The sequence below is a fragment of the Vulpes lagopus genome, chromosome 23 (genome assembly GCF_018345385.1).
Source record: "Vulpes lagopus strain Blue_001 chromosome 23, ASM1834538v1, whole genome shotgun sequence".
Taxonomy (NCBI): Eukaryota; Metazoa; Chordata; class Mammalia; order Carnivora; family Canidae; genus Vulpes; species Vulpes lagopus.
Genome location: NC_054846.1, coordinates 21,421,212 through 21,437,374, shown reverse-complemented (window position 1 = coordinate 21,437,374; position 16,163 = coordinate 21,421,212). Strand labels below are relative to the sequence as shown.

The following is a 16,163-nucleotide window of genomic DNA, read 5'->3' as shown; positions in this document are numbered from 1 at the left end:
TACTAAAATAATTTCAAACAAAACTACAAGTTAGCAAATGTATAATATGCTGGATTTTGTGTTAATTTATGACCATCTCTTGTGTTTGTAGTGTTGAGAGACACTGGTTTTTTGATAAACTCTTAGAAAGTATTAGGTAAAGAGCTGCAGGAAACATACTTCTTATTGGGAAAAAAGAAAATTATTGACAGTCAGGCACTCTTATTCTTTACTTTTGCTTTAGTTTTCCAGGATGATTTTTTAAGATACACGTCTTTCTAAATGTGTGGGTGAGATTGTAATGTACTTCCTTATCCAAGGGTAAGTCATTATGTGACTAGAAAATATTAAAGCATGAAACACTATATTATATTTAAAATAGAGCTTAAAACTCTATGCTTTATTTTGAGGAGTCTCTTAGCACCCATGTGAGAAAGAACAGCATGAATTAAACAATAGGAATTTATTTATCTGGGGGAAGCCCTGGAGAAATAGAAGACAAAATGGACAGTCTTAATCACAAGACCATTCAAGTACAGTGATTAGCTCTGTTCTTTATCTGACTTTTTTAGGAGTAAAATTTTATTACAAATTTTTAAGTTCATGGCACAATGTTATTAAAAAATACTCAAATATTCTTCAAGTAAGATACTTCATTTTATGGGTATGAGTAATAATTAACTGAAGTCTTCATCTTAAAATGACTTCAAGAACCATCAAATGCTAGAGTTTGCTAGAGTTTGCTAGAGATCACCCACTTAAACCTCCTTATTTTACAAATTGGGAAACTGAGCCCCAGATATCTTGATCTTCCCAAGGTCACTTGGAGCAGTAGTAGTGCCCAAACTCAGGATCCAAGTCTCCAGGCTCCCAGGGCAAGATTTTCTCACTCTGGCATTCCACTTCCTGATTTTTTCTTTCCTCCCACTTTTTTTTTTTCTAGTGTACTTGGAGCAATAACTAGATCTAGCAGAGAAAGAGAACTCAAACTGTACTGACATCACTCTTTCTGGCATAGGGAAAGGTATGATGAAGGTGAAAGGAATTTGAAGCTTTATGTTTATAGATTCCACATTTTCATGTGAATTGCTCCTCATCAGAGAAAACTGAAAAGTGGTTATAAAAGGAAAGTTACCATGAAGAAAAGTATATAGAATGATCTGAGAAGTCCCTTCCTTTCTCTTCTTGTTTGGTGCTGAACTTCTCAGTCTCTGGAACTCAGTCCTGCAAACTTTCCCTACCTCACAGTAAGAGATAGGTGCTCTAGGGCAGCCTGGGTGGCTCAGCGGTTTAGCACCGCCTTCAGCCTAGGGCTTGATCCTGGAGACTTGGGATGGAGTCCCATGTTAGGCTCCCTGTTTGGAGTCTGTTTCTCCCTTGGCCTGTGTCTCTGCCTCTCTCTCTTTCTCTCTCTCTCTCTCTCTCTCTGTGTCTCTCATGAATAAATAAATAAATAAATCTTAAAAAAAAGAGAGGATCCGATAGGTAAAAAAAAAGAGAGAGATAGGTGCTCTAGCCATAATTCTAATTATAAGCCTGATACTAAAAAGAATCTTTCATTTGAACTTCAAAAACCATATAATATCATATTATCATTCTTTCCTTTCAGACTGTTCTTGCTCTTTTACTGACTCTTCATATTTTTCAAATAGACTTGACTATCGGATTTTTCAGGAGTCTCAGTTAAAGTTACTCAGATTTTCCTTCTCTTCTGTTGGGAAACAACAGAGAATTTATATATAAGACTATGAATAACATTTCTCTTTCCAGAAATATTGGATAATCAATACTGATATTCTTAGTAATCACTACCTAGTAACTCTTTGGTTTAGCAGAGAAGATTATATAAATTCTAAATTTCCATATAGTAAAAATTCATTCACAGTTTTTAAGAAAAATATCATTCTCTTAATTCTAATAGGGAAATTTTTAAAAAAGATTTTATTTATTTATTCATGAGAGATACACAGAGAGAGATAGGCTGAGACACAGGTGGAGGGACAAGCAGGCTCCATGCAGGGAGCCCAACGTGGGACTCAATCCCGGGTCTCTAGGATCATGCCCTGGGCTGAAGGTGGTGCTAAACCACTGGGCCACCGGGGCTGCTAATAGGGAAATATTTTAAAAGAAAAATACACAATGAAGGAAGCCTAGACCTCAGGATCTATACTTATTCTTAGCTCTTGATACTTGTGAAAATACGTTTTGGGATGGAACTTAGTCTTTGATGATTTCTTTCTTTTTAATGGAGCAAAACTGGTTGACTGTCCAACTCTGAGATTTTGTCCATAGGGTGCAACATCAACAAATAAACCCACTTAGGAGACCAAGCAAACAAACAAAAACCAAATTACCTTTAATTACTTTTAATCTCACTCATATTTTCTTTTTTTCTATGGTTGCTATAAAAACATCATTTCACTGAAATAATGTAGTACATTTGCCATACCATCTAGAAACTGTATACACTCTTCACCCCCAATTCAATCTGTTTTTATCACTTGGCACAGCTCTCAGTTTCATGAAAGCTCTGTGCATATCCATAAAGCAGTCACACGAATTTTGGGTCTGTGGTAACAACCAGCCTTATCTTGCCTAGATTTGAACACACAACTCACAGATCCTCAAATCCTAATGGAGGCACATTTGATAGATGAAGCAGGCTGAGACTAGTGATAAAATAGTCTGATCCTGCCCCTGGCTTTATCAACATTTTCTCTTGAAAGTGCCTCTTGTAGAAAGGGCGAGTGAGACCTAGGAAAATAATATTGGGTTTGATACTTCTTATCACATCTGGGACAGGGAGTTGGTATTGAGAAGTGAGGACATCCCCCCCGCCCCCCGCCCACTTCTCTGGCTGAATTTCAGCTGAGCTCCCCAGGAAGTGAGTGGAGCCAAATTTCCTGCCACACAGGGGTAGGAAAAAAATCTGGACGCCTCCACGCTGGACCTCCAGGCACCCTTGTACCATCTGAAGACTCATGTACTTACTGTTGTGAGCAAGCCTCCTTTTGCTACTAAGATGAAGGTTTTTGTGGGCAGATCTGTTTGAGGAATGAGATACTTAACTTTGGTCCTTAGGTGACTTCTTTAGAATTTTTTTTTTAAAGATTTTATTTATTTATTCATGAGAGACAGAGAGGCAGAGACATAGGCAGAGGGAGAAGAAGGCTCCCAGTAGGGAAGGAGCCTGATCCCAGGACCTCAGGATCACAATCGGAGCCAAAGGCAGATGCTCAACCACTGAGCCACCCAGGTGTCCCTAGACTATTTTTTTAAAGTAGGGTCAGATACAAATATTTCATCTTCCTAAATTGCTTTTTTGTTTTTGGTGTTGGTGATATCTATGTGTTTGACAAGCTACTCACAGCCTTTGGAGGAGGAACATCAAATATTCCTTTTTTTAAAAAAATAAATTAATTTTTTATTGGTGTTCAATTTACCAACATACAGAATAACACCCAGTACTCATCCCGTCAAGTATCCCCCTCAGTGCCCGTCACTCATTCACCCCCACCCCCTGCCCTCCTCCCCTTCCACCACCCCTAGTTCATTTCCCAGAGTTAGGAGTCTTTATGTTCTGTCTCCCTTTCTGATATTTCCACAAGTTTCTTCTCCCTTCCCTTCTATTCCCTTTCACTATTACTTATATTCCCCAAATGAATGAGAACATACACTGTTTGTCCTTCTCTGATTGACTTACTTCACTCAGCATAATACCCTCCAATTCCATCCACGTTGAAGCAAATGGTGGGTATTTGTCATTTCTAACGGCTGAGTAATATTCCACTGTATACATAAACCACATCTTCTTTATCCATTCATTTTTCGATGGACACCGAGGCTCCTTCCACAGTTTGGGTATTGTGGACATTGCTGCTAGAAACATTGGGGTGCAGGTGTCCTGGCGTTTCATTGCATCTGAATCTTTGGTGTAAATCCCCAACAGTGCAATTGCTGGGTCATAGGGCAGGTCTATTTTTAACACTTTGAGGACCCTCCACGCAGTTTTCCAGAGTGGCTACACCAGATCACATTCGCACCAACAGTGTAAGAGGCTTCCCATTTCTCCGCATCCTCTCCAATATTTGTGGTTTCCTGCCTTGTTAATTTTCCCCATTCTCACTGGTGTGAGGTGGTATCTCATTGTGGTTTTGATTTGTATTTCCCTGATGGCAAGTGATGCAGAGCATTTTCTCATGTGCATGTTGGCCATGTCTATGTCTTCCTCTATGAGATTTCTCTTCATGTCTTTTGCCCATTTCATGATTGGATTGTTTGTTTCTTTGGTGTTGAGGTTAATAAGCTCTTTAAAGATTTTGGAAACTAGCCCTTTATCTGATATGTCATTTGCAAATATCTTCTCCCATTCTGTAGGTTGTCTTTTAGTTTTGTTGACTGTATCCTTTGCTGTGCAAAAGCTTCTTATCTTGATGAAGTCCCAATAGTTCATTTTTGCTTCTGTTTCTTTTGCCTTCATGGATGTATCTTGCAAGAAGTTACTGTGGCCAAGTTCAAAAAGGGTGTTGCCTGTGTTCTCCTCTAGGATTTTGATGGAATCTTGTCTCACATTTAGATCTTTCATCCATTTTGAGTTTATCTTTGTGTATGGTGAAAGAGAGTGGTCTAGTTTCATTCTTCTGCATGTGGATGTCCAATTTTCCCAGCACCATTTATTGAAGAGACTGTCTTTCTTCCAATGGATAGTCTTTCCTCCTTTATTGAATATTAGTTGACCATAATGTTCAGGGTCCACTTCTGGGTTCTCTATTCTGTTCCATTGATCTATATATCTGTTTTTGTGCCAGTGCCACACGGTCTTGATGACCACAGCTTTGTAGTACAACCTGAAATCTGGCATTGTGATGCCCCCAGCTATGGTTTTCTTTTTTAAAATTCCCCTGGCTATTCGGGGTCTTTTCTGATTCCACACAAATCTTAAAATAATTTGTTCTAACTCTCTGAAGAAAGTCCATGGTATTTTGATAGGGATTGCATTAAATGTGTAAATTGCCCTGGGTAACATTGACATTTTCACAATATTAATTCTGCCAATCCATGAGCATGGAATATTTTTCCATCTCTTTGTGTCTTCCTCAATTTCTTTCTGTAGTTTTTAGGGTATAGATCCTTTACCTCTTTGGTTAGGTTTATTCCTAGGTATCTTATGCTTTTGGGTGCAATTGTAAATGGGATTGACTCCTTAATTTCTCTTTCTTCAGTCTCATTGTTAGTGTATAGAAATGCCATTGATTTCTGGGCATTGGTTTTGTATCCTGCCACGCTGCCAAATTGCTGTATGAGTTCTAGCAATCTTGGGGTGGAGGCTTATGGGTTTTCTATGTAGAGTATCATGTCATCGGCGAAGAGGGAGAGTTTGACTTCTTCTTTGCCAATTTGAATGCCTTTAATGTCTTTTTGTTGTCTGATTGCTGAGGCGAGGACTTCCAATACTATGTTGAATAGCAGTGGTGAGAGTGGACATCCCTGTCTTGTTCCAGATCTTAGGGGAAAGGCTCCCAGTGCTTCCCCATTGAGAATGATATTTGCTGTGGGCTTTTCGTAGATGGCTTTTAAGATGTGGAAGAAAGTTCCCTCTATCCCTACACTCTGAAGAGTTTTGATCAGGAATGGATGCTGTATTTTGTCAAATGCTTTCTCAGCATCTATTGAGAGGATCATATGGTTCTTGGTTTTTCTCTTGCTGATATGATGAATCACATTGATTGTTTTACGAGTGTTGAACCAGCCTTGCATCCCGGGGATAAATCCTGCTTGGTCATGGTGAATAATTTTCTTAATGTGTTGTTGGATCCCATTGGCTAGTATCTTGTTGAGAATTTTTGCATCCATGTTCATCAGGGATATTGGTCTGTAATTCTCCTTTTTGGTGGGGTCTTTGTCTGGTTTCGGAATTAAGGTGATGCTGGCCTCATAGAACGAATTTGGAAGTACTTCATCTCTTTCTATCTTTCCAAACAGCTTTAGTAGAATAGGTATGGTTTCTTCTTTAAACGTTTGATAGAATTCCCCAGGGAAGCCATCTGGCCCTGGACTCTTGTGTCTTGGGAGGTTTTTGATGACTGCTTCAATTTCCTCCCTGGTTATTGGCCTGTTCAGGTTTTCTATTTCTTCCTGTTCCAGTTTTGGTAGTTTGTGGCTTTCCAGGAATGCGTCCATTTCTTCTAGATTGCCTAATTTATTGGCGTAGAGCTGTTCATAATATGTTTTTAAAATTGTTTGTATTTCCTTGATGTTGGTAGTGATCTCTCCTTTCTCATTCATGATTTTATTAATTTGAGTCTTCTCTTTCTTCTTTTTAATGAAGTTGGCTAATGGTTTATCTATATTATTAATTCTTTCAAAGAACCAACTCCTGGTTTTGTTGATCTGTTCCACAGTTCTTCTGGTCTCTATTTCATTGAGTTCTGCTCGAATCTTTATTAACTCTCTTCTTCTGCTTGGTGTAGGATCTATCTGCTGTTTTTTCTCTAGGTCCTTTATGTGTAAGGTTAGTTTTTGTATTTGAGTTCTTTCCAGTTTTTGAATGGATGCTTGTATTGCGATGTATTTACCCCTCAGGACTGCTTTTGCTGCATCCCAAAGATTTTGAATGGTTGTATCTTCATTCTCATTAGTTTCCATGAATCTTTTTAATTCTTCCTTAATTTCCTGGTTGACCCTTTCATCTTTTATTTTTTTTTTTTGACCCTTTCATCTTTTAGCAGGATGGTCCTTAACCTTCACGTGTTTGAGGTTCTTCCAAACTTCTTGTTGTGATTTAGTTCTAACTTCAAGGCATTATGGTCTGAGAATATGCAGGGGATGATCTTTTGGTATCGGTTCAGACCCGATCTGTGACCCAGTATGTGGTCTATTCTGGAGAAAGTTCCATGTGCACTTGAGAAGAATGTGTATTCAGTTGAGTTTGGATGTAAAGTTCTGTAGATATCTGTGGAATCCATCTGGTCCAGTGTATCATTTAAAGCTCTTGTTTCTTTGGAGATGTTGTGCTTAGAAGACCTATCGAGTATAGAAAGAGCTACATTGAAGTCACCAAGTATAAGTGTATTATTATCTAAGTATTTCTTCACTTTGGTTATTAATTGATTTAAATATCTGGGAGCTCCCACATTCGGGTCATATATATTGAGGATTGTTAAGTCCTCTTGTTGGATAGATCCTTTAAGTATGAGATAGTGTCCCTCTTCATCTCTTACTGTAGTCTTTGGGGTAAATTTCAGTTTATCTGATGTAAGGATGGCTACCCTGCTTTCTTTTGAGGACCATTTGAATGGTAAATGGTTCTCCAACTTTTTATTTTCAGGTTGTAGGTGTCCTTCTGTCTAAAATGAGTCTCTTGTAGACAGCAAATAGATGGGTCCTGCTTTTTTATCCAGTCTGAAACCTGCACCTTTTGATGGAGTCATTAAGCCCATTCACGTTCAGAGTTACTATTGACAGATATGAGGTTAGTGTCATCATGATATCTATTCAGTCCTTGATTTTTGGATTGTTCCACTGAACTTCTTCTTAAAGAGGAATTTTAAGAGTCCCCCTTAAAATTTCTGGCAGAGCTGGTTTGGAGGTCACATATTCTTTCAGTTCCTGCCTGTCTTGGAAGCTCTTTATCTCTCCTTCCATTTTGAATGAGAGCCTTGCTGGATAAAGTATTCTTGGTTGCATGTTCTTCTCATTTAGGACCCTGAATATATCCTGCCAGCCCTTTCTGGCCTGCCAGGTCTCTGTGGAGAGGTCTGCTGTTACCCTAATACTCCTCCCCATAAAAGTCAGGGATTTCTTGTCTCTTGCTGCTTTTAAGGATCTTCTCTTTATTTTTGGGAATTTGCAAGCTTCACTATTAAATGTCGAGGTGTTGAACGGTTTTTGTTGATTTTAGGGGGGATTCTCTCTATTTCCTGGATCTGAATGCCTGTTTCCCTTCCCAGATTAGGAAAGTTTTCAGCTAGGATTTGTTCAAATGCATATTCTGGCCCTCTGTCTCTTTTGGCGCCCTCAGGAACCCCAATTAAACATAGGTTTTTCTTCCTCAGGCTGTCGTTTATTTCCCTTAATCTATCTTCATAGTCTTTTAATCGTCTGACTCTTTTTTCCTCAGTCTCCCTCTTTGCCATCAACTTGTCTTCTATGTCACTCACTCGTTCTTCCACCTCATTAAGCCTCGTCGTTAGGACTTCTAGTTTGGATTGCATCTCATTCAATTGATTTTTAATTTCTGCCTGATGGATCTAAATTATGCTGTCATGAAGTCTCTTGAGTCCTTTATGCTTTTTTCTAGAGCCACCAGTAGCTGTATAATAGTGCTTCTGAATTGGCTTTCTGACATTGAATTTTAATCCAGATTTTGTAACTCTGTGGGAGAGAGGACTGTTTCTGATTCTTTCTTTTGAGGTGAGGTTCTTCTTCTAGTCATTTTGCTCAGTGCAGAGTGGCCAAAAACAAGTTGTATTGGGAAAAGGAGAAAAAGAGAGAGAGAGAAGGAAAGAAAAGAGAAAAAGAAAAAAGAAAAAGAAGAAAAAAAAGGAAAAAAGAGAAGAAAAAGAGAAAGAAAAAGAAAGAAAGGTGAAAAAAAAATGGGTGCGGGAAGCAATCAGAAATCAAAAAGAAAAAGAAAAAGAAAAAGAAAAACAAAAACATGGGGGAGTATCTTCTGATTCTGTATACTTTAAGTCTCTTGACTTCCCCTGGAACTTGTCCCTCTAGCTGGTCTTCTGGGGGAGGGGCCTGCTGTGCTGATTTTCAGGTGTTAGCACTTGGGGGAGCTGCTCTGCCCCCTGCCTGGTGGGGGTTGTTTACCCCGTGAGGCCCCGTGAGGCCCCAGGAGGTGGTGCAGGGCTCAGTGGCGGCGGCAGCTCTGCAGCCCTGGAGTCAGGTCCCGCAGTAACTCCGGGGCTCTCAGTCTGCAGGGCCTGGAGGCTCCGGGGCGGGGCCGCTGATCTGCTCAAATCTGGGCAGGAGGGTCCTTGTGGTCCTGGGCTCTCCCCGCCTCTGCCTGTCCCGGGGGGAGGCCGGATCCTGGGCTGTGTCCCGGTGCCCTGTGCTCTGGGCCTGCGCTGTTGGATTCGCGCTCCCGCCGCAGCCCCCTCCGCAGAGCCGCCGCCCGAGCCCCTCCGAGCTGCTCCGGGTCCCGCCGTGCGCGCTGCAGCCCTTAGGGAGCTCGTCGCACTCTCCCGGGGCGCAGGTGTCTGTTAGTGTCCCAGGGAGCCTGAGGGCATCCCCGACCTCCTGGGTCCTGCTCTAACTCCCTGCGAGGCCTTCCCGCCCGGGAAGGTTGGTGCAGCTCCTGCTTCTCCGGGACGGGGCTCTCCTGTCCTGGGGACACTCGCCCCGGCCTCAGCCCTGCTCCTCGCGGGGCCCCTCCCCCTTGGAGGCCTTTTGTGTCTTTATTTCTTTTTCCCGTCTTCCTACCTTGATAGAAGCCCGAACTCTTCTCACTGTAGCATTCCAGCTGGTCTCTCTTTAAGTCTCAGGCCGAATTCGTAGATTTTCAGGATGATTTGAAGGCTATCTAGGTAATTTGGTGTGGACAGGTGATTTGGGGACCCTACTCTTCTGCCATCTTGCCCCTCCTCCCAAATATTCCTTTAATAGATAATTGAAGTAGATTTGTCTCTCAACTTTTGAAAGGCAGTGTAAGAAGAAGGCAATTATTGTCAAGAATTGAAAGCAGGAAATGGACTTACCATCATCAGGATCAGCCAGGATAATCACCCTGGTGGTGGGGAACTGGGCTCCTAGTCGCCCTCCCACTGGCAGGCTCAGTGAAATGCTAAAGAATTCCTCCTCTTCATAGAGGGAGTCATTGATGATCAAGACCCGGCAGCTCTTCTCAACCTCATCCTTGTCAAAGCGGAGGATGCTGGTGTGGTCTTCTAGATGTGAGATGTAGTCAGTGAAATATAATGCTGTTGAAGGAATGGAGCCTGTGGCAGAACCTATAGAAATAGGAGATGGAACAGAGAAGGTGAGAAGAAGTGGAATTCTAAATAGGAAACCTGTTTTCCTCTGGTTCTTCAAACTGTTTTGAGGTAATAGCATTGAGTACAATGATATATGAATTATAAATCACACTTTGCTCTGACAGTCATAGATATTAATATTGCAATTAGAAGGTTTTCAGGACAGACGCTGGCATTTTGATACGATCCACAGTTAGTGGTCTCTAAACAGGGTACATATTGAATAAGGTCTGTTTGGATTAGGGGCTAAATAAACTGAAGGATCATAAGATAGTAGGCTTGGTTTAGCTTTATTTGTTCATATCACAGATGGGAAAATTGAAGTGCAGATAAATTAGGACCAGAGAATCCATGCCATGGTAGTGGTGCAGATGTTTTCCTGCTCCTACCCTTCTCACAGTGGCAGAGCTGCAAGCAGCATCTATGTAATCTGACTTTCATGCCCTGACTAGAGTTCCTTGCATGGCATTGAAATGCAGCCACACAATTACTTGTTATTTTACAATAAGTATAGGATTGATGGGAAGATTTCAGTTTAGATGCAGTGTGTTTTAAATTTTATTGTAATGATTTACATACATTATCATTCACAAATTTAAACACACTGTTTGATGAGTTTTGACAAATGTATATAGTTGTGTAACCATTACTACCAGCACAACAGAGAACATTTTTATCCACCCACAGAAGTTGACGTATACCCCTTGCAATCCCTCTCCTTCCCTGTCCCTGACCTGGAAACCATGAATCTGTCTTCTGTCACTACAGATTTATTTGTCTTTATGAGAATTTCATATAAATGAAATATACATTTCTTATTCTTTCTGTCTCTGAGTTCTGTTACTTAGCACAATGCTTTTGAGAGTCAGCAGGTTTTTTTCCCCTTTGTGTTGCTAAATAGTATTCTTCATTTTATGGTTATACCACAATTTGTTTTCCCATTTACCAGTTGATAATGTGGGTTGTTTCTGGTTTTTAGCTATTCTGAATAATGCTGCTATGAATATTCTAGTACAGGTCTTTGGATACATAATTTTATTTCTCTTGATAACTCAAGAGAAATTTTTACTCCAGAATATTTACTCCAATATACTTAGGAGTAAAATTCCTGGAAATTAGTATAGTGTTATTATTATGGTAAAATACACATAACCTAAAATTAGTCATCTTAACCATTTTAAGGGTACGTATCAGTAGTGTGGTCTATTCACATTGTTGTGAAATAAATATCCAGAACTTTTTTCATCTTGCAAAATGGAAACTCTCTACCCATTAAATAACAACTCTCCATTTCCTTCCCCTGCCCCACTAGTCTCTGGCAACCACCATGAATTCATCAACTCTAGGCATTTCATGTAAGTGGAATTATACAGTATTTGTCTTTTTTGTGACTGTTTTGTTTCAGTTGGCACAATGTCCTCAAACTTCATCCATGTTGTAGCATGTGATATGATTTTCTTCTTTTTTAAGGCTGAATAATATTCCATTGTATGCATAAACCACATTTTGTTTATCCATCCATTTGTGTCCATGGATACTTGGGTTGCTTCACCTAGGCTATTGTGAATAATGTTGCTATGAATAAGGATGTGCAAATATCTCCTCAACTATGCCTTTAACTTCTTTGAAATGGGATTGCTGGACCATAGAGGAGTTCTACTTTTAATTTTTTGAAGAATCTCTATCCTGCCTTCCATATCAGTTGTACCATTTTATAATCCCCACCAATGGTTCATCAGTGCATTTTTTTGCAGTATTAAAAAAAAACAGCAACACACAGATTTAGAGCTAAAAAGTAAAAAGTAGTCACAGTAATTTAAATGATTTAGGCAGATCAGATTTGGGTCGAAGAAAAACTGTGTAGAATAACTCAATATGTTAAATAAGCAATTTTTGAAAAGCCTAAATATTTCCCACCACACTTCTTAATAGGAAGTGGTGGCGATACGACAGTGAGCTTCTGAACTGACATTCTAGTCTTGGAAGTGTCTCTCTTACTTGTAGCTCTGGTATATGCATAGCACTAATGTCCACTGTCTTTTGGATAATGTGAAAGAATCAATATAAATACAAGTTGATATCTATGAGTGTGTGTTGCATGTATACATATAGCTTGTTCAAAAACGAAAATGCTTTCCAAATTGACTTCATAGGTTTTGCTTAGAGGGGCACTAATTCAGAAAATATTTTGGAATGATTTTTCAACAGAACAAATTCTAATTGAGAATGATGAGGTATAGCAAATGGACTGTTCTGTTCTTCTGGGAACCTAAAAAAAGTTTCAAGTTGGAGGGACTGATGAGAATAAACATGTTTACAAAGGCAGAGGGCAGAAACTGCTAGACATGGACAGCTACGGGGGGATGGCCATTTGCAGGGGAAGCTAGCCAAGTTCTAGTGCCAGCTTGTGCTTTGAAACTTATTCCTTTATGACGTTCTTTCCTGTTTCAATCTTGTGAAATCTGCACATTGAAAATCCAAGTCAGGAAGAAGAGTCTAGTCCTTGGGATTTCAGAGACAGAGCTCTTAACAAGTGCTAGGGAGGGCTACTCCCCAGCTAAACAGAGAGGTAAGGGCTACAGTACTGAAAGCTCACAGGACATGATGAGATACTCTATTGGGGAGATTTTTATGCTTCAGGATATACACAAAAAATGGGGAAAAGGTCATAAAATCTTACAATAATCTGATTAGATAACAAACAACCTTTGGGATTTTTTTTTAAGAGCCCAAAGTTTAAAAGGGATTATACATGAGAATACACTCTTTTCTTCCCCCTAGTCATCTGGTATGCAGAATGTTGATATGACAGCCAATGTGAGAAAACAACCTGATCAGAAACTGCACATTTAACTCCTCAGAATAACTACCAAAAGCAGATACACACTGGACTTGCCTAGTAAGTATCCAATGCTATGTTTGTTGAATAGCATATTCAACACTATCTTTATTAAATCTCTTTCTAAATATATTTCATCTTGTGAATGGTCAAATAATGATTTATCATAGTTCATAAAATAAGAGTAATTGGGGTTTTCCCCTTTTCTGTTCAATTTTTTCAGCTGACTGATCCACTTGGTGAAATAGACATTTATTTAATTAGCTTTCTGGGTTCAATGATAGAGTGAAATATAATTCTTATTGAAAATCATTTGGCTGTGAAATGTGGAATTCTACTAAAACAAAAAGTAAACAATACATTTTAGCAATTTTTAAGCAAGTCTTTAAAAAAAGATTTAGTTATTTACTCTTGGGTGGGGAGAATAGGGGTGGGGGAGGGGCAGAGAAGAGGGAGAGAGAATCTCAAGCAGACTCCCAGCCGAGTGGAAGCCCACCCTGGGCCTCCAATATCAGGATCCTGAGATCATGACCTGAGCCAAAATCAAGAGTTTGCTGCTAAACTGACTGAGCCACCCAGATGCCCCTGGCAAAACTTTTTAAAACACCTAGTGTTGATAGAAAAAAGTCTAATTTACATCTTATTTAATAAAAAAAAATTCAGTTTATCTAAATGGCCAATTCTTCCTAGGATTCTGGAACTTTTACTTTGGAAAACCAATGATCCAAATATGTAATAGTCAAGAACAGAAAATACTGGTATTTATTTTAGTTAAAAAAAAAACAACCCATTATTTTATTGGTAGCAAGCGAACAATTCCCAGGAATTAAGAGAGAAAATTCTGTTCTGAAAACATTAGATGTAACCTGAATCTAAGAACAGGTCCTTGGCAATGTCTATACATATCTCTTATTTAATAGTGAAGCATGTTCCAGAGGTACTGAATGTTGTTCCAGGTGGTTTTCAAAAAGATGATTTAGCAACTGGGCCTCAAGTCTTACTAGGGCCACTAGACCAGTGGTTGTGCTATAGCATTTTTGCAAGGAACATTAGGGAAGGCTCTCATATAATACATCCTTTGTTGTTTGCAGAGGTAGATTATGAGCCAGGTTGGACTGCCTTACGGAGTATCATTTAATTCTTCAAAATTAAGATTAGACCAAAGGATTCATTTCATACTAACTCTCCCCTGTGCCCACTGGCATGAAGTTTTGCTGGCAAAGTCTAACAACTGGCTCTCTAGCTACGCAAAACACACGAAAGCCCTGATCTGTAGTCCTTGCTCATTTTTGTCATGTCATTCCCACTAGCCAGTTTCACTATCAATGTGAAGTCAGAATCCAGGTTTGGGATGACATTGTACACAATGGACTCTTACCAGCAGTTTCTGGCTGGATCCAGCATGCCACTGTATCCATAATGATGATGGTATACGTTTTCCCTGGCCCAAGCCCATCTCAGACATCATGGGAGTCTGAGAGTCTATGAAGTTATTTTAAAAAAATAATTGTTTCTTTACAGAGAGTATATATAGCTCAGTTTCTGTGGCTACATAGTACATTTGCTTTATAAAAATCATAGATCATACTTAAAGTCAGAGAAAGCCCTATCTAGAAACTATACTAAAGGGCAATTGGATCACTATATTATGGTATTTGATAACTTTATAAGGTGGCTAGGGCATTTTAGCAATGATAAAATTGAGGCAGAGAATGCCCCAGTGACTTGTCCATGAGTCAAAGACCCATCTCCTGATGGGGCATAGTTTACTTCCCGCCATTATCTTTAGTTATTGTATTACTTAATTATAAATTCTTTTAAACATACAAATTTCCTTTAGTATAGATTTTTAACAGGGCAGCAAGACAGGAAGTCACCTCTCTTTAAAAGCATAGCATTTAACTTCTGGTTGGAGCAGGTCATTGTTAGAAGCCCCAGGCACAGTTCATGTAATTCCCAGGAGGGTCTGTGACTGGGACAGATAGGGGAGCAAGTGAAGAGAAATGAAGGGTGGGCAAGGCTGGACTGGTGCCGCACCAGAGCGCTGTCTAGAAGAGTCTTTAGGAAAGCTGTTCCCAATAGACTGGCTGATTAGGTACTCTGTGGTGCTCTCCCACTACAAAATATGTAGAAGAAATGTTATTCTGGCTTTTCTGTGTCATAGGAATAAGGAAAATAATCAAGGGCCAGAATAAAATAGCAATAATATCCTAAAACCCCAAGTGCCATAAAGCTAGAGAAGGGAATTTGTCTTAGAAGCAGGGTCATCCTGAGAACAAGTACAGTATCAGCAGTGCCAGGGACACTGTGTTTTGGGCCTGAGGCTCCATCAGGGAGCAGAATCTGAAATTCTACAATTAAGCCTGGGGATGCTGGGGAGCAGGAGTGTTTCTGGGTCAGCACTGCTCTTAAATCCTGGAAGAAGCAACACAAATCCTTCTTGGAGGAAAGCATCCTCAAGTAAAGCCCTCAGATCTTTCACAGATTCAGTCAAACAATTGTGAGAAGATTTTGAATGCATAGAAAAGACTGATCACCACAAAGATGACCCTAGACCATGTGCAGGCTTTTTAACAGAAACCGTGTAAGCTGGAAGATGCTGGACCTTCAAAATGCTAGGAGTAAATCACTGTCTACCTAGAATTTCAAGACTGAGGTTGAAATGAAAACATATTCTGATAAACAAAAAATTGAAGTTTACCCCCAAAGCCTATACAGTCAAGGGACTTCTAAATGATCCAAAGGGCCTCTCTGAGATGCAAGGTGTAACTTCTACAACCTAAAAACACACTTGTAATCAAATAAACAGACACAGATTTTTTTTAAAGAAAAAAAAAAAAAGGAAAAAGTCTTTTGTTTGGATGTGCTTGGAACCTGCTCAGAATAATCTGTTTTCTATCTCCTTAACATGACCCAGAGAAATAGTCCAATCAGAGAAGTGGGGCTGGGCCACAGCTTGTGGTTCACCACACAGCCCTTTACAACTGCATAAAGTCGATCATTTCAAAACCTCAACATATTTGACTTGGGGCTGACCAAAACCACGGGATAATTCAGTACCACTCCTGGACTGTTGGTTTTAGGTTCTGTGGTTTGCTCTTCATTGGCTGTCTTTTCCCAATAAGAGCAGTTTCCTAACAAGGAAGTGACTAATGAGAAGAAAAAGATGAACATCTGTCTGAGAATGAAACAAGGCCAAGAACTAATTTGTACAACTCTGTTCCCAAGGTATCCTTGAGCTTGAAACATTTCACTAGAGAGTAATGGTTCGCGGTCATCAAGGGGTTTATTTCTCCAGCTCTGCTTCTTCCAAAAATTTTTTTAAAAAATGCAATGCCCCATGTCACTGTCTGAGAATACTGAGG

The 16,163-nt window shown here is 39.7% G+C and overlaps 1 protein-coding gene across 1 annotated transcript in view; it reads right to left on the bottom strand.

The window, feature by feature from the left end:
• FREM3 (FRAS1 related extracellular matrix 3) overlaps window positions 1-16,163 on the bottom strand; it is a 96,233-nt gene that overhangs the window by 16,937 nt on the left and 63,133 nt on the right. The window contains 1 exon segment of the mRNA XM_041737973.1: window positions 9,684-9,935. Coding sequence (XP_041593907.1) covers window positions 9,684-9,935 — 252 coding nt within the window.